General features: G+C 45.0%; 1 protein-coding gene across 2 annotated transcripts; it reads left to right on the forward strand.

Moving 5' to 3' along the window:
• The first annotated feature begins 7,325 nt into the window (after positions 1-7,325).
• On the forward strand, positions 7,326-17,686 carry LOC146618077 (uncharacterized). Of its 2 annotated transcripts, none has more exons than XM_085372284.1 (3): positions 7,326-7,373; positions 15,821-15,871; positions 15,962-17,686. In XM_085372284.1, exons 2-3 carry the CDS (start codon positions 15,827-15,829, stop codon positions 17,309-17,311), a joined length of 1,395 nt encoding a protein of 464 aa, XP_085228410.1. In that variant the 5' UTR covers positions 7,326-7,373; positions 15,821-15,826; the 3' UTR covers positions 17,312-17,686. The 2 variants fall into 2 exon arrangements, with proteins under 2 accessions (XP_085228410.1, XP_085228409.1); XM_085372283.1 differs by lacking the exon at positions 7,326-7,373 and adding an exon at positions 7,572-7,757.
• The last annotated feature ends 958 nt before the right edge of the window (positions 17,687-18,644 follow it).

Below are 18,644 nucleotides of genomic sequence, written 5' to 3' on the forward strand. Positions count from 1 at the left end.
ATTTAAATAATTAATGATAACATGTGCATTTCAAAAAGAGTATGAACTGAAAACACAACAAGGCCGAGTGTCATGGGCCTGGGTCTGAAGGACCCAGGGTTTTTGAATAAGTATTGACTGTGTATTTTTGGTGCTGCTGTCCTTTGTTTCCACGTGTTTGTGTATAGGTGGGTGTGTGTGGGTGTGACAGAGCACCGGTTCTTCTGGCCTGGTGGGTGTGTTAGCCAGGAGCCTGGCCACACTTGCAGAGGAGAATCACACACACCTGGAGCTGATCAAGCCTCGTCGGGGAGCTATTTAACAGTGTGGCTGAGTGCTCCTTGATGGGGGATTGTTGTGTAAGACTCCACGGCAGTGTCTTAGCGTAAGTTAAAATCAGCTAGCGTATAACGGCGAGAGCGTGTGTCTTGATGGCTGCCTCTGGTATTTTTCCAGTCAAGAGAAACAAGGGAGTCAAGGAAACACACAGGGATTTGTCATTTTCTGCACTGTAAATAAACGCTCTGTTCACTGCACAGAGTCCAGCGTTTGGGTCCTCTTTCCCACGGTCTGCCACTCAGACCGTGACACGGACGGCTTTAAAAGCTACTGACTCTGTCAGATGATCTCATCGCTGTTTAAAAATGAATTAAAAAAAAAACCAAGTGCTGAATCATTCATTAATACAGACTATTAGAGTAACAGGTGTGTAGCATCGCTAACTAGCTAGCAACAAACCTCCAACATAGTGCGTATGCAAGCGGTTAATCTAGCGAACAAATTCACAACAGAGTGATTTTAGAACTATAAGCTATTAGCTATTAACTATAAGCACTTTGCACTTTGCAATAATCTAGAGATCTCAGACCTACCATTTATCAGCTCAAACATCCAACGACATGAATGCTTTAAAAGCATCAACATCAGCGCTTCTCTGACAGCATGGTGGGAGTTTCTAAAATTGACAGCGTCTTCATTAATCCCATGCAAACGTACACCTATCTGGAACAACCCTGACATATTACAAAACAATAATATGATAAACTTTTCAGATTGGAGTGGTAAAGGAATCAAATATTTAGAACATATACTAGAAGGAACAGAATTTATTTCATTTGACAGACTAGTTACACAATATGGGATCAACAAGAAAAGATTTTTAGAATATCAACAAATTAAATCCATAGTAAAAAAGAAATTTAAACCGGGTCAAGTTGAACTACAAACACCACCAAGTGTGGTTCAATTTCTTACTCTTAAACCCCCCAAATTACTATCCAAAATATACAGAATGCTCTCTAAAACAGATGAATCAATATCATTTGCTATTGCAAAATGGGAAGCGGATTTATCAGTTAACTTAGACCTAAACTTCTGGTCTCAGATTTGCTTAAAAACCTTTCATCTAATTAGAAATCCCAGTCTTCAATTAATTCAATACAAAATATTACATAGAGTGCACTATACAGGTCATCGGATGTTCAAGATGGGCTTTACGTCTACCAACAACTGCTCACACTGCCAAACCAATTCACCGGACAATTATATCCACGCTCTTTGGTTCTGTCCACCAGTTCAGAAGTTTTGGCGCGAGATATGTGAAGACTTATCGAAGTGTCTGAAATGTAACATTCCAACTTCCCCCTTAGTGTGTTTGTTGGGCAGCTTAGATAATGTCACTTCAGAAAAGAATATCGCCCATATGGTTTTCACTGCCCTATGCATAGCCAAGAAAACAGTTCTCATGAACTGGAAAAATAAAAATAATCTTAATTCTAACCAATATAGAAATTATCTATTAGATTACATTAGTCTTGATACAGCCTCTGCCACCACATCAGATCAATTGCTCTGGGCTCCTTTGATCAGCTCCATCACCTAGTGGGGGTGGGGGGTCATAGTTTGGTCCCGCCTTCACTGTTGTGATTGGTGTGGGGGTAGGGACAGGCTTAGGGCGTCGGGGGGTTCCCCGGAGGCATTTTCCTTGGGGGGCTCAACCCGGGGTAGCGGTCATGTCCGGTTAGGGGCTCTGTTGGCTCTCAGGTGACTGTTTCCTCGCGGCTGCGTGCAGCGGGACTAGGGGAGGGTCTGTGGTGACGGGCGTGGGTTACTGACCTGGTAGCCTGGCTGTCCCTGGGTGGGTCCAGGGTATGCGTGAGGTTCTGGGGGCGCTCCGTCTCTGGGCTGGGGCCCGGGCCGGGCCTCGGGGGCTTGGGTCCTGGTTGGTGTGTTGCCAGGGTTGTGGGCGGGTGGGTGCATGGGGGCCCAGCCCTGGAGCAGGGTGCCGCCGGTGCATCGAGCCACCTGGGGGGCTCTTCAACTGGTGGGGAAGATTGTCACATCTTGCAGGAGCTTTCCTCTCCTCAGGGGCTCTCTCTACAGGAGGGGGAGATACAGGAGAGGTGGAGGAAGATCTCAGCCTGGGTGTTTATTGTCTTATGTAGTCTGGAAGAAGAGTGGATGGTGGGGTGGGTGCAGTTTTCTCTGTGGTGGGGTTGGGTGGACTGTCCTGGGCTCTGTGGGGCCGGGAGGCGCTGCTGCGCTGGGCCCCGGTCTGGATGGGCCTGGGCCCCCTTTCCCTGGTGGGTCGCGGAGTATGGGGGTGCCTACTGGGGTCAGCGGGGGAGCTGGCCCCAGGGAGGGGTCACTTGCCCCTCCCTTCCTTCCCTCCCCATCTCCAGCTGCCTCCCTCTTCCCGCTCCATCACAACCACCCACACATGCAGGACCTTGGAGTAGGGGTATGTCACCAGGGTGCAGAGGAGGCCACCCCCCCGTCCCCTTCTGGCTGCCTCTGCCTCAATTTTATCCCACAACTTAGACATTCACATTACTCACACTCTCATTACACATACATATAGGATCTTGGGGGTGGGCACGATACACGGAATCCAAAGTACCATCAGGGTGTACACCCCACCCCTGGCGTCGTTGCCCACCTCTCAATGTTAAATACACGTAGACATTGAGGGCCAGCAGGAGGGACCATGCGCTTACCTGCTGCTCTCTGGCAGGTAGCTCCATGCCCTCCTGGGTTTTAAATGCACCTTAGAACACACATGCATCAACACTACAATGAGCGGGTGGAGGGAGGTTTGGAGTCTTCTCTCACCCCCATTCTCTGCGACCTGCTGGAGCGGGGGGGCTAGGAGGAGGAGTTGGCCGTCCGACTGCGGTCTGGAGTGTGGGGCCTCCCTGCTGCTGCGGAGTCGGGGTGGTCTGCCTCCCCCCACCGCAGGGAAAAGGGTAACACCACCTGGGTCTGGGTGCAGTTCCCCCCCCTCCAGGGGCAAGGGTACCTAGACCCGGGGCTTAGAGTACGCTTGGGGAGTGTGATCGTGTGTACAGCGTCTCTTTATGTCTGTCTCCACGTTGGTTGAGTGTGGAGTAAGTGTATATGAGAGCATGAGGGTGGGAATGGATGTTTGTATATGTGTGTGCCTGTATTTCTGTGTCTATATGTCAGGTTGGGTGTCAGGCGCCACCTCTCTGGGGACATCTTAGGCCCTCCAAGGTATGGAGGCCTATCTCCCCCTACCACCACTTCCCCTGCCAGTGGCGGACTCCCTCAGACGTCGGTGCGTTGGTGGTTCTTTGTGTCCGGGGATGGGCGTCCAGGTACACACCGGCTCACTCCTTGGCGGCCGCTTATCGGGGCCTGGAGCCTGGGGCTTGCTCGGGCCACTTCGGAGGTGGGGTGCCCCCGGCCTCTCGGCCTGGGGCTCGGTCACTCAGGCACGGCTGGCTGCCGGCGGAGCTCACGGGCGCGTCACTGCAACTCCCCCTGGCTTCTGCTCCGCGGCTGCTGAGTGAGCCCTCATCTGGGACTCTCCTCAGCTCTTTCTGGGACAGTGGCGCGGCTGCCCCTCTGTTGGTCTTCCTTGGTCTCTTGTGTTCTGGGGGCCTCTGGATGTCTGGAGTTTTGATCTCCTCCATACCTGCTTCATGCCCTGGAGGACGGGGCTGTGGCCCCCCCACACCCTCTAGCAGATCATTACATGAAGGAACCTTTTAAAAAACAAAAAACAAGCGCGTCCATGCTCACAGGTGTTCACACCCACAAACTACACCCTTTTTGGCTCCTACCTCAAAGCACACTGTGTTCTGTTGATCTTATGTGCTGCACAATAATGTTTAATATTTAGTATTTACTGTCATATTCCCATATATCATTGTGATGTTGTTTATTCTATTACTCTTGTTCTCTTCTGCTTGTTTTCTTTTTTCTTTCTCAGCAGGTGACCCAGGTGATTGATATGTGCATTTTTTTTTCTTTTTTTCTTCTTTTTTTTCTTTTTCTGCTCATTCTGTTGGTTTTTGGTTTTTGCCCTTCTCCCCCGTCCCTCTTCTCAGCTGTTTCTCTTTCCCTCTTTCTTTCTCCCCTTCTTTCCCCCAGTCAAGTCTGTCCCATGTTCAGTAAGTGAAAATAAAATAAACAATAAAAGGTGAATCAAATGGACCATTATGGCAAGGCTGGGATGGTCAATTTGGTAAAGTAAATCCGTTGGGCATCTTTCTTTGCCTTTAGACAACAATTCTGATGGCAAAAGAGCCAAACGGGACAGGCAAAAAAAACAAACAAACTATAAGCTGATAAGCTGTGTTTTTTTTTTTTTATAACAGTGACATGGTTGTATTTACCTTAATTAAACGAGCCGTCAGTTGCAGTAAACCAGCAAAAAACTCGGGCTACGTAAAAAGTGTAGAGGGGCGTGTTTGCGGTCACGTCCAGCAGGTGTGTGGGCGGGAGCGTTACACAGTCGCTCCACCTCAACTCACTACGCAGACTCTGGCTCCTAATTTGCAAGATGGCAGCCTCCACAAGCGGGATATTTTGGCTTCATTTTTGCACAATGGGAGGAGGCGGTGTCGCGTCGTCCATCTTTTATACAGTCATTGGTCGAAAGCATCGGAGCGGCTACAACCATTATCATCTGCAAATTATGCCGGGCGACAGTCGTAGCAAGGAGATGAAGCACTGTTGAAATATGGGGAAAGCCAAAAACTGCGCTTCCTCCACTTCTGTAACATTGATTCCTTAATGTTGAATTCTCTCGCAGCTGTTCTGTCCCATGTTGTTGCAGTATATTAATAACTAACCTCGTATTGTGAATGAATAATCTCAGTTGTTCTCCTGACTGAAGTTTGCCACGTGTATAGCATCCTGCTATGCAATTGCATTTGTCCCTGACCACCAGAATCCCTCACGTTAACTTTTATAAAGTGGAAAAAAAGTTGGTGTTCATCCTCCAGCTTCACTGTGCTAATGTTATGCTAACATAGCTGTGTTGCTAGCAATAACGTAGCACAACATTATATAGCCCAACTTCAGTAACCCTGCAAACGTCACTGCTGTTTAGTTTTCTGTCTTCATTTACGTTGGAAGTGATAACAGAGCTGTACGTTTTAAATTGTTTCCAAAACCCCGCAGTCAGGACATGCTATATTGTATTTAGATAGAAGATAGTGGGCTAACGTCCTGCTAACTTCTAACTCCGTTAAATGTCATAAATTCCGTTTTCATGGATGCCTGGATGTTAAACTCAATTGTTACACCTGGTAGAGCAGAACACTGATCATTTATTAAAGATGAAAGACTTTAGACAGTTTTTCAACTCTCAGTAATGCCATAGTGATCATTTGATATATGGATCTGCAGCGGAGTTAAGTCCCAGACATGGCTAGTGATGTCAGACTTAAGAACCGGATACCTTTCTAATGTGACGTTGTTGTCCCTGGCTCTCTTTCTCTGTCTCTCCCTCCCGCTCTGTTCCTGTGCTACTGAGAGTGTAACTACCAGGGTTGCCAACTCCTCAGTAAGGAAAATCGCTATTGGCTGTCCGAAAAGTCGCTAGAAGTCGCTAAATGACGTCATCGCCTAATTTGCATACTTGGTCATGCTAATATAATTGTAACCTACGTTGTTGGAGAGAGAAATAACATCGTGGAAGAAACATAAAGTGAGTAAAAAACGTCCTAAATGCATTTAGAATTTATTTAGAACTACGAATTAAATTTATTTTAGCAATTATTGTTTTTTGTAATGTCACAATTGCAACCCTGCTCCTTTATCTGGGCTTGGACCGGCAAAAGTGACCTGAAATAGGCACTCTGGTGGAGTTACTTTGTGTGTGTGTGTGTTTATAAGTAGTTTTAAACCTGATCCACAAAACAGCATAACAGTAAAAGAAGAACTGACTGCGTTACAGTCAGTGCGGGAGCAGCGGCTTCGCTCATGTGCGATTCGTTTGCAGTTCGGATGCACAGGTGTGAACATCTCCTGCCCTGATAGCAGCTGGGGGAGGACTATCCTCCGCCTGTGAGCGCTTTGGCACGGGCGAGGTGCCCACGGCAGCACCCGCTGCTTGTTGAGAGTAAGAGCGATACGTGCTTTCACGTCAAAAAGATGTCATAAATAAGTCTCCAATAACACCAGAAAAAGTCGCCAGATTTGTCGCTAGTCGCTTATTAGAAAAAAAGTCGCTAAGGGGGTCTGAAAAGTCGCTAAATATAGCGACAAAGTCGCTAAGCTGGCAACACTGGTAACTACTGTCCCTCCCCCCTCTTCCCAGCGCAAAGCACAAGGCTAGCATGTGGAGTGAAGCGGAAAAAAAGTGGAGAGAGGGTGAGAGAAAGGAAAAAAACAAAACATGGCTTGCGATAAGGAGCCGGCTTGTGTCGTTCACGAGCCATTTCGTTTGCGATCGACACATCACTACTAGTGATGGTAAATTTGATTCTTGTTACTGAATCGGATTTAATGAGTCACTCACCAAAGTGAATCGGGTTTTTGAGTCCATTGATTCACAGAGTCAGTTGACCAGAGAGTGCAAAAAATTTACATTTTCACTCAAACTTAATTTCTTTCTCTTTTCATGTAAATCCTACTGCTAAGATGAATGATTCTAAAAAAAAAAAAAAAACAACTATTTTATAGAGCAAAAAAGAGCAAAAACATTTCTAAAATTAAGCAATTTCCTATTAAAATTGCTTAATAAACATTTCTTTTGTTTATGGTAAATGGAAATGGCCTGTATTTATATAGCGCTTTACTAGTCCCTAAGGACCCCAAAGCACTTTACATATCCAGTCATCCACCCATTCACACACACATTCACACACTGGTGATGGCAGCTACATTGTAGCCACAGCCACCCTGGGGCGCACTGACAGAGGCGACAGAGGTTTATTTTTATTTTATTAGCATTTTCCTTAAATGTGTTAAATATATATTTTCTCATCTAAATGTCCACTGAGCTGTGAGCCAGAGGGCGGTAATGCGCCTTAACATTGGTTGCCACCAAGAAGAAGAAGAAGCTGTGAGCCAGGAGGGAGGGGGTTAGTGAGTCCTGAGTGATTCGCTTACGCTTATGATTCAGCACAGGAAGGGAGGGGGTAAGTAGCTCAAATGTGCTGTTAGCATGTTAGCAGAGCGATGCTACTGTGAACCGAGAAGCTATTTTCTTGATGTGAGCTTCTACTCAGGGTTTTTTTCTTCCAGTTCAGAGCAGATTTTTTTTTGTTAAGATACTGGATGTTGTGTTTTTCTCCACAATTTTAATTATAAGCTAGATACATTGCTGTCCAGTCTCTGAGGTGACAGCACTGCTGTGGCTCCTACAGCTTCATGCACAGCCTGCAGAGCTGATGGAGTCTGCTCTCAGCTGCACAGCAGTGAACACCAGCAGCACCACCCGTTAGCACACAGTGCTCCCTCTGCTAACAAAGGACTGTGGGCTTCCTGTACCAACTGACAGGATCCAGCTCTGCAGACAGATGGTAACACATCACCGCAGCACAAATAGCACAGGTCTAATATATGCACGCACGACTCGGTGTGAATGTGACCTTTAACCCTGATGACCGCAGTGTGCGGGTTGGTGTATTTCACAGTCAGTGGCTAACGTTTGGTCCTGCATGCTAACTGATAACCTTCCTGGAAGCTGAACAGCGTTTGTTTAATTCACCCTCAGCGTGACTGAAGGCTCCCACTGAACATGCTCTTTGTTCCCAGTGACCACATGTTCACCCACGTGGCGCACACACTCTTCTTTTACATGACCTCAGTCACATGTTTGTGTTTGCCTCTTACTTTGTAAAACACACAGGTTGCAGCTGTCTCACTGTCGACTTACTTTGTACTGATTCATTAAAGATTCATCCAAGCTCTGTGGTTTCTAATAATTCTGGAAAGGTTATTGTTTGATCTGTGTTTCTGTCCTGATTATTACGAGGTTCAGTAAGTTCTCAACCAGTGTCGGTGTTGATGTTGGTGCTGTTCTCCTGAGGCGCTGTAACACTGAGTCATTGGTCCAAGCTGTTAGAGCTGAGGGTGTGTAATGTTGGTGAAACATGGAGTTTTATTGTGGTGATCTTGCTGTTTGCATGCTTGTTGTTCAATGTCTGTCCAGGGCTGAGTTTGCTCTGTGGGGCCGATAGGTTGGTCAGGAAGTAGCTCTAAGGTCCTTTAAGACTTTGTGGGATTTTGTAGTGTTTTCAATTTCATTTGTGGCAGGAAAACATAATTTTTATTAATCAACCCAGAGAATTAAACCATGTTGATGTTGGACGAGCTGGGATATTTGAAATAGGCAATTATAACTCATAATTATATTTTAATAATAGGCATTTGTTACGTAATGTGATTTATCTGATTATGTTTGTGTGTCTGAGGATGTTGGGATGACTTATAGTTTCCATTTTGTTTTTAGATTTGCTACAGAGCTGATTTTTTTTCTATTTATGTCAGTGCGCCTCAGGGTGGCTGTGGCTACAATGTAGCTTGCCATCACCAGTGTGTGAATATGTGTGTGAATGGGTGGATGACTGGATATGTAAAGCGCTTTGGGGTCCTTAGGGACTAGTAAAGCGCTATATAAATACAGGCCATTTACCATTTTACCATAAATAGAACCTGTTTACAAGGTTCACGATTCCTGGCATTCCCTCTTCAAGTGTGGAAACAATATAATTGCACATAAGATAAAGTGTCAGGAGTGAGCAGCAGTACAGATTTGAGCAGTACAAGATTAAAAGTGGCAGTTAGTACAGTACAGTACGGAGAATGAGGTTTTTTTTTTTTTTGTGATTACTGATAAAGTGAGTGACCAGTGCAGAATGTAGAATGTACTTGAGCAACTTTAGGACAGCCTCTGTGTGCATCCTGTGGTGTGTAGTGTGTGAGATGTGGTTCAGGTGTCGTATGGCTTGGTGGTAAAAACAGTTTTTAAGTCTTGTAGTCTAAGCAGACAGACTCCTGTAACGTCTGCCAGATGGTAACAAGGAGAACTGCTGATGTGCTGGGTGGCTGTGGTCCTTGATGATGCTGTGTGCTTTATGGTGGCACCGCTGGAGATAAATGTCCTGAATGCAGGGCTCGCAAAATTTCAAAATCCCTGGTAGCCCTTCGGGCAGGGACTCTTCAGTTTTTGGTAGCCCAAAATAAATTTAAGTAGCCCGAATAAAAAAGGTAGCAATTTTTTGATTGATGTTTTGTTTCCCATTTTGTTTCCTTTACAATATTATACATTAAAGTATAAGATTGTAAAGGAAACAAAACATTAATCAAAACAATTGTTGAAACACAAATTACAACATTGTATAAAAATTACAATCATCAACTTAAATACTTGGTTCTAATTGAACAGACATTTCTATGAACTTGTAAAAAACTGTGTAGGACATGAATCAGTCTCTGTCAGATCCTGAATTTGAAATTTCCACTGAAGTCACGGGTAAGAGGCAAGTGGAACCAAGATCGAGGACGTTTGCTTTTTGAAGTTTGCAAAGACTGCTAAATTTTCCCAGTGGTAGTTCACTCTTTGCAACATAGTACGCTGTTCCTTTTGCAATTGGTGTTTGTTCTGGGAAAGATATTGCAGACTGAGCAATAATGCATTTCTTGCATTTCTCATGGGTTCTAATGGGGGCCTTTCTTAAAATGACTGGTCCCAGTAACAAAGGCGCTTGTCGACTCAGAAATCGAGGGAAAACCAACAACACATCCGGCAGAACATTATGTTATTTACACGGGTGCACATAAGTGGTCCGCATGTGCGCATTCGCTGTCAAAATAAAAGACGCGCACCAGATAAGAAGTTGCAACGTGCGTTTGCGTCCATATAAAAGGCAGTGTTTTTGTCCGCTAGAGTGGGATTTTCACGGCACATCCTGCACCACATCTCTGTGCGTTCATCATTTGTTTGAAGCCAGCTCACCTCCTGCAACTACTTGTCCGAGAATACGTGCTTCTTTTGTGGTTCGGACTCCTGACATTTCTTTGGAGGTGGAGGAACATCACAGTAATTGCTTAAAGGAGCTTCTTCGACATCTTTAAGAGTTCTAAACAAATGTCTGTCCTCCAGAAAATCTTACAGTGGGGCAAAAAAGTATTTAGTCAGCCACCGATTGTGCAAGTTCCCCCACTTAAAATGATGACAGAGGTCAGTAATTTGCACCAGAGGTACACTTCAACTGTGAGAGACAGAATGTGAAAAAAAAATCCATGAATTCACATGGTCGGATTTGTAAAGAATTTATTTGTAAATTAGGGTGGAAAATAAGTATTTGGTCACCTCAAACAAGGAAAATCTCTGGCTCTCACAGACCTGTAACGTCTTCTGTAAGAAGCTTTTCTGTCCCCCACTCGTTACCTGTATGAATGGCACCTGTTTGAACTCATCATCTGTATAAAAGACACCTGTCCACAGCCTCAAACAGTCAGACTCCAAACTCCGCCATGGCCAAGACCAAAGAGCTTTCGAAGGACACCAGGAAAAGTATTGTAGACCTGCACCAGACTGGGAAGAGTGAATCTACAATAGGCAAGCAGCTTGGTGTGAAAAAATCAACTGTGGGGGCAATCATCAGAAAATGGAAGACATACAAGACCACTGATAATCTCCCTCGATCTGGGGCTCCACGCAAGATCTCATCCCGTGGGGTCAAAATGATCATGAGAACGGTGAGCAAAGATCCCAGAACCACATGGGGGGACCTGGTGAATGACCTGCAGAGAGCTGGGACCAAAGTAACAAAGGTCACCATCAGTAACACACTACAACGGCAGGGAATCAAATCCCGCAGAAAAAAAACAAAAAAACAAACAAAAAAAACCAATCGTAAGTACTCAAACAATAGTATGTACAATATATACAGGATAGCAGCATTATATTAATGCTGCTATGATCACTCACCAATCAGTGCTGTCGCTCTCTATACACAGTTCTATACACAGTTCGCGCGATTGCAAAGTGAAAGCAAAAAACAAGCGCAAATTCAAACGCGATTTCAATATGTCACATATTGACAGTGGCTCACCGATGCCAATGACATAATTACCCAGCTACATTTCCGAAAGAATGCAAAAGCATTGACATATATTTTTCCTTCCTACGATAGGCCGACGGGCAGGGCAGAGATAGATTTTGGTAGCCCGACTGGAAAAATCGCTAGCCCCGGGATGTTGGGCTAGCGATTTTGCGAGCCCTGCCTGAATGGCAGGAAGCCTCATGCCAGTGATGTGCTCTGCTGCCTTCTCCACCCTCTGTAGTGATTTTCAGAAAGTAGAGTCGCTTGTGAGCTTTCCTGATAGCAATGTCTGTGTGAAGGGTCCAGGAGAGATCCTCAGTGATGTAGACTCCAAGGAATTTAAAGTTGGTGACACTTTCGACCTCGACACTGTTGATGTTGATGGACTGGTGTTCCCTGACTGGTCGTTTCTGGTAGTCCACTATCATTTCCCTTGTTTTGCTGATGTTGAGAGTCAGGTTATTTTCCAGACACCACTTGTACAGCGCTATCACCTCCTCTCGATAGGCCATCTCATCGTTGCCTGTGATGAGGCCTGGTTGTGTCATCCGCAACCTTGATAATGGTGTTGGACTTATGTTTAGCAACGCAATCGTGTGTGTGAACAGGGAATAAAGGAGGGAGCTAAGCACACATCCCTGTGGCATTCCTGTGTTTAGGATGTGATGAGGAGGTGTGCTTACCTGCTCTCACGACCTGGGGCCTGTTCGTGAGGAAGTTCAGAATCCATCTGCAGATGGGTGTTCCCAGCCCAAGGTCGACGAGCTTCGAGGCAAGTTTTGAGGGGATGATGGTGTTAAAAGCCGAGCTGTAGTCGATGAAGAGCATTCTTGAACATGTTTTTTTTTTTTTCCAGGTGAGTGAGGTTGGTGTGCGTTGTTAGGGCGATGGCATCCTCTGTAGTTAGGCGAACTGAAGAGGGTCCAGCCTGTCAGGGAGGGAGAAGCAGATGTGACCTTTGACTAGCCGCTCGAGGGACTTCATAATGACAATGTCAGTGCAACAGGGCGGTAGTCATTCAGACAGGAGACCGCTGATTTCTTTGGGACAAGAATGACAGTGGATGTTTTGAAGGATGTGAGGACCACTGACTGTCTCAGGGAGAGGTTGAAGATGTTGGTGAACACCCCTGCCAGCTGGTCGGCGCACGCCCTGAGAACCCAGCCTGGGATGCAGTTATAGCCTCACTGTCCTCCTGAGGGTAGAGGATCTGCTCCTTGTTGTCTTTATATGCGTCAGGATTCCCTGAGGTAAAGGCAGAGGTTCACGCCTTGACCTTAGTATGATTGTCTTTAATTACCTAGACTTTCTGATTTGTATATTTGCAGACGGTGGTTTTGGTGATGATATCGTCTATAGATTTATCAATATATCCAATGACAGAGTCTGTGAGTTCATTGATGTTGCTATGAGCGGCATTCTCAAATATCTGCCAGTCAGTTGTCTCAAAGCAGTCCTGGGGAGGGAAACAGTCTGTGATATAATGTGAGCCACCTTCATCTCAGCTGACCTCAGAGAGTTGATTCTGTTCATCTGGACATTTTCCGTGGGAGAAACATTTTGGACACACAGGTCACGCTGATGTCTGACTTTAAAAATGTATGATTTCATAAAACAGTTGTACTGAGTAAATTACTGAGAAAGTGTTCCTCTAACTGGTTTAAAGCGGATTGTGCTAAAATGACATGAAGACATGAAATGAAATAACCTTTGCCTTAGTTCAACCGGGATGAAAGGTTGGAGATGGTAAATGGTAAATGGATTGGTTCTTATATAGTGCTTTTCTACTCTATCTGAGCACTCAAAGCGAGATGGAGTGGATGATAAGGTGTAGCTAGATATCGCTGGATCTCATGTGAACAGAGAGATTGGATTAGGGCTGCAACGATTCATTGAGTACTTCGAATAAGTGGAGTACAAAAATTCTCCACAGAAATTCTTTGATGCTTCATTTAACAAACTGGACTGGACTCATAACTCAGACGCCCTCTACAGGAAAGGGCAGAGCAGGCTGTACCTGCTGTGGAGACTCAGGTCGTTTGGAGTAGAGGGCCCACCCCTGAAGACCTTCTATGACTCTGTGATGGCCTCAGCCATCTTCTATGGTGTGGTCTGCTGGGGCAGCAGCATCTCTGCTGGGGACAGGAAGAGACTGAACAGGCTGATCAGAAGGGCCAGCTCTGTTCTAGGATGCCCTCTGGACCCAGTGGAGGTGGTGAGTGACAGGAGAAAGGTGGCTAAGCTGTCATCCCTGTTGGACAACATCTCCCACCTCATGCAGGAGACTCTGACAGCACTGAGCAGCTCCTTCAGTGGGAGACTGCGGCACCCACGGTGTGGGACGGAGAGATTTCGCAGGTCTTTCCTCCCCACTGCTGTCAGACTCCACAATAAAGACTTTTGCAGCTGATCAAACCCTCACATGTGCAATAAGACTACTATATGTGCAATTCTTCTTCTGACGAAGTTGTATTTTTGTATTTTCCCACTCAGTTGTATATAGTATTTGTATTTATATTTTATTCTATTATATTTTATTGCATTCCAGTGTTTTCTAATTTCTGCTACATAACTTTGCACTTTTGCTGTAACAAAACAAATTTCCCACCTGTGGGACTAATAAAGGTCATCTTATCTTATCTTAATGGATGGCTCTGTAGCATTAAATGATGTAAACGTGTTTCACCCACATGTGCGACTACAAACAGACCTGCAATAGAAATGCATTTAGGAGTAGCGTGTGAATATAAAGTGTAACCACATCAGGCCCACGCAGCCCGCAGTTTTAAACAAAAACAATGATAACACAACAGCACTCGACTGGGCATACATTGGAGCTCCTCGAGGCATTTTGGGTCGGTTCATTTTGATTTTGCTGTACCTGTCATGGTCCTGGGTTGGTGACCAGTGTTTAGTGTTGTTCTCTGGATACGTCCACGTCGGATTAGGCCAGCACATCCTCGTCCATCCGCCAAATCACACCGATTTTGGCCATCCACCAAACTACATTGATGCCCACAATCCTCCAAACCACACCAACGATGGCTGCCATCCAAGTCACCTGAAGCTCTTTGTCTCCGTCATCTTCTTCATTGGGTTCCAGAAAAGGCCCTCCTTTGCCATCGTCGTACTCAGGATCTATTGGCCAAGGATCTTCGCCATCAAAGGTGGCCTCCTGAACTGTGGCGTTGTCGCCTCTTCCCACGCGGTCGACCTCCGGAGCTGCTTCCAGTACGCCGCCGCTGCTTTCCGCAAGGTTGGCCTCCAGACCCACTTCGCCTTCGCCCCTACCACTTTCCACGCGGTCGGCCCCTGAACTGTATCTGCACTGCCGCGGCCTTCTGGACTATTTGTTTTTCTTTCTGGTTCCGTTCCTGTGTTTTCATCTGTCTGTCTGTCGCATCGCACCATCATGTTCCCTCATAGTGCTGTGGGTTTCCTCCGTGCATCTTGTGATTCCCAGTTCGAGTTTCCCAGTTTCTGCTGTAGTTCATTGTTTCTAGTTTTTGGTCAGTTTTCTCGTGTTAATGTTCGGGTTTCGTACAGCCACTAAAGCTGCCTCCCTTAGTTACTCCTTGGGCCATGTGCACACTAATGCCTTTTCGTTTGAAAACGTGTCTTTTCTCTCCATTTTGGCCTTCCGTCTACACTGAGACAGTGTTTTTGGTCAAGGAAAACTGACCTTTTTGAAAACGCTTTCCAAAGTGGATACATTTGAAAACGCTGGTTTTGCATCGCAGTGTGCCCTGCGAAAACGCAGGCCTTTTGAAAACGATGACGAATTTTAGTCATGTGATGCATTCATGTGACCAATTCAACCAAGATGGCAGACGGCATTGTACAGCAGTTATTTTGTTTGCTCTCAATTTTGACAGCCATATCAAAGATTAATATCAGTTCGGACATGCTCCAGATAGCTTTTCTTCAAATTCTTTAATTCTCACTCACTTTTGCAACTTTGTACTTTTGTGTTACTTGCAGCAACTCCACCTCATTGTTAGTCCATTTAAAAAACTTGATGCTTTTCCTAGACATTTCAAAGAGCCGGAAAGTAAATAAACGGCAGACAGAAATAACGCAGGTCGAATCATCTTATGTTTCACGCATGCGCAGTACAGCAAAGTAATTGTTTTTAGTCGTTTTAGTGTGGATGCACAACTGTTCAAAACTGATTGAAAACAATAGTGTGGACGTTTTCAGTTTTCAAATTTGTCCAGATTAGTGTAGACGTAGCCTTGGTTTCCCGTGAGTCCTGCATTTGGGTCTTTCATCCTTCCTCCCACACAGTTTATCAACACCTGCCAAATGACTGAACCAGACTTGTTGCTGGCCCTGGAGATCAACACACCACTGCCTAACAACAGGCTTGCTGATATGCAAATTGACAATTGATCAATACCAATGAGTAATGCATCCATATTAAATAAAAATATGCAGCTTCAGAGTTCAATATCTTTATGGTCTAAAGGTAACTGCCAGCAAGTGTTTGGATTGTGTTTGATTATCAATGATGATCTTTTCCATCCCAACAGGAGGAGATGGAGGAGCAAAGGAAGAGTTTAGAAATTGATTCTCCACAAGCGGTGAGGAGACAGGTTCATACACATGCTAACATGAATTCAGTGACATTGTCTCAGGACTGCAGGTTCACAGATTAGTTTCTGTCACTACAGGAACAAAGAGGAAAAAATGGCCAGAGACCTCAGCACTGCAGTGGGCCTGACAAAGCTCACCCACCAGCCGCAAAGGGAAACAGAGTGCATCGTTGTGTCGTCTGTGGAAAGGCTTTCGCCAAGATGGACCACCTCAGAAGACACCAACGCATCCACAGTGGGGACAGACCCTTCATCTGTGAGCAGTGTGGAAAGGGTTTTACTCAGTCGAGTGATTTAAAAAAGCACCAGCTCATCCACAGTGGGGTTAAACCATTCAGCTGTGAGCAGTGTGGGAGGTGTTTTATTCGGAAGAGTGATTTAAAACAGCATCACTTCGTCCACAGTGGGGTTAAGCCATTCAGCTGTGACCACTGTGGAAGGGGTTTTACCTGCGTTAGTAAGTTACAGAGACACCAGCTCATCCACAGTGGGGTTAAACCATTCTGCTGTGGTCAGTGTGGAAGGAGTTTTAATGAGATGAGTGATTTAAACAGTCATCAGCTCACTCACAGTGGAGTTAAACCATACATCTGTGATCAGTGTGGAAAGGCGTTCACTTGCATTAGTAAATTAAAACGACACCAGGTCACCCACAGTGGAATTAAAGCATTTGTCTGCGGCGAGTGTGGAAAGGCTTTTACAGAGAAGGGTGATTTGAAAAGACACCAGTTTGTCCACAGTGGGGTTAAACCATTCACCTGTGAGCAGTGTGGAAAGTCTTTTACTTGCCCGAGTAAATTAAAAACACATAAGCTCATCCACAGTGGAATTACAGCATTCACCTGTGAGCAGTGTGGAAAGGGTTTTGCTTTCAGTGGGATCTTAAAGAAACACCAGCTGATCCACAGTGGGGTTAAACCATTCAAGTGTGATCAGTGTGGAAAGTGTTTCACTCGCAGGGATGATTTAAAAACACACCAGTTCACCCACAGTGACGTTAAGCCTTTCAGCTGTGAGGAGTGTGGAAAAGGTTTTGTTAGCCACAGGAGCTTAAAAAGACATCAGCTCATCCACAGTGGGGTTAAAGCATTCATCTGTGGGGAGTGTGGAAAGGCCTTTACTGAGATGGGTGAATTGAAAAGACACCAGTTTACCCACAGTGGGGTTAAACCATTCAGCTGCGATCAGTGTGGAAAGTGTTTTAGTCAGAAAGGTGATTTAAAAAATCACCAGCTCCTCCACAGTGGAATTAAACCATTCAGCTGTGGTCAGTGTGGAAAGGCCTTTACGCTGATTACTAACCTACGGAGACATCAGCTCACCCACAGTGGGGTTAAACAGTTCAGCTGTGGTCAGTGTGGAAAGGCCTTTACTCATAAAAGATACTTAATAAACCATCTGCAAACCCACTCTGGACATAAGCAGTAAATGTGTGACGTCTGTGGAGAAGCAGCCTAAAACCAAAGCATGGACACTCCACAGTGGCATCCATCGTCTGCCTTTTATCCAAACTATTGGAGTTCTGAAGTAACACTGTAACCAGAGAGACCCTCAAATCCCTCTCTATGGTAATAACATCATCGTATCATTTTAAAATCTTTTGATTCATAAAATGTTATTAAAGAATGAACAGTGGGGTGCTGGGATCGCCACTCCTTGCTTTGTACACTATTCTTACTGCTTTCTTTTAAACATACTGAGTTTGTCATTGTTTTATGTTAATCCCCCCCTGTTGACCCAGTAGAGCAAGTATGGAGCTACATACAATACAGTACAGTTTTTAAAGACAATCCATATTTACAAGTCCTCTTTGTGTAATAAAGTTTTTTTCTTAGAAAAAAAACTGTTAAGATGTGTTTCATGGGGTGGGGGTGGGGGGCAACTTCATTTACAATCTAACAATACACCTATGAACTTTAGTTTTGGATCCATCATCAGTTTCAACATTGTTTATGCTGAATTTACTATTATGATTTATTGGTTGATTTCCAAATGGATAGTGGATGTTCTTAAATTTTATAATAACCCATTTATAAGAAACAGTTTTTATACCTTTACAGTACCCAGGAGCTGATCCAGGATTTCCTCACTGACAAACACAGTGGTATTTAAATCAAGACATTCTAATTAGTTTAAATACAGTATTAAAAAGTAAAGGACTAAGTACTGAACCTTGTGGTGGGTTATAAGAAGGAAGGAGGCCAAGGACTAGTGAGTGTCAGAGCCACTAACCAGGACGAAACAACAAATATCCAATGTGTACCTCGAGAAGATAGCCACAACTAATCACGTTAAGGAGCAGATTTACAGATTCCCATAGGTTCACACAGAACCAGTGTGGAGCACGCTCACTTCTTCTGAAGTGTTGCTGTAATGCACACTTACACACCTCCTACTGTCATCAGTCATCAGCCCAACTGTTTCTCGTCGATCAGTCGTGTAGTTTTAACAAACTTCACAGGAAAAAAGATGGAAATGTTTAACCCAGAAAAGCCTGATGTAACACTAGCCCTACATTTTATTATTGTGTAGTAAACAGAGGCTCCCTCCATCAGGAGCAAATGACCCCCCCCCCCCCCCCCCCTTTCTTCCACAGGACCCCTATGACAGTGGGAAGGAAAAGCTCCCTTTTAACAGGATTGTGGGATTCCTCTGTATTATTGCAGGGCCTCTACCTTACATTGTAAAGGGACTGTTGTTGTGATTTGGTGCTACATAGGTAAAATGTAATAAATTTAATCCTGTTTTTGTGTGTGGGTTT

The sequence above is a fragment of the Diplotaxodon limnothrissa genome, linkage group LG15 (genome assembly GCF_057381915.1).
Source record: "Diplotaxodon limnothrissa isolate DT_005_m linkage group LG15, D_limnothrissa_male_GT1.1, whole genome shotgun sequence".
NCBI classification, from domain to species: domain Eukaryota; kingdom Metazoa; phylum Chordata; class Actinopteri; order Cichliformes; family Cichlidae; genus Diplotaxodon; species Diplotaxodon limnothrissa.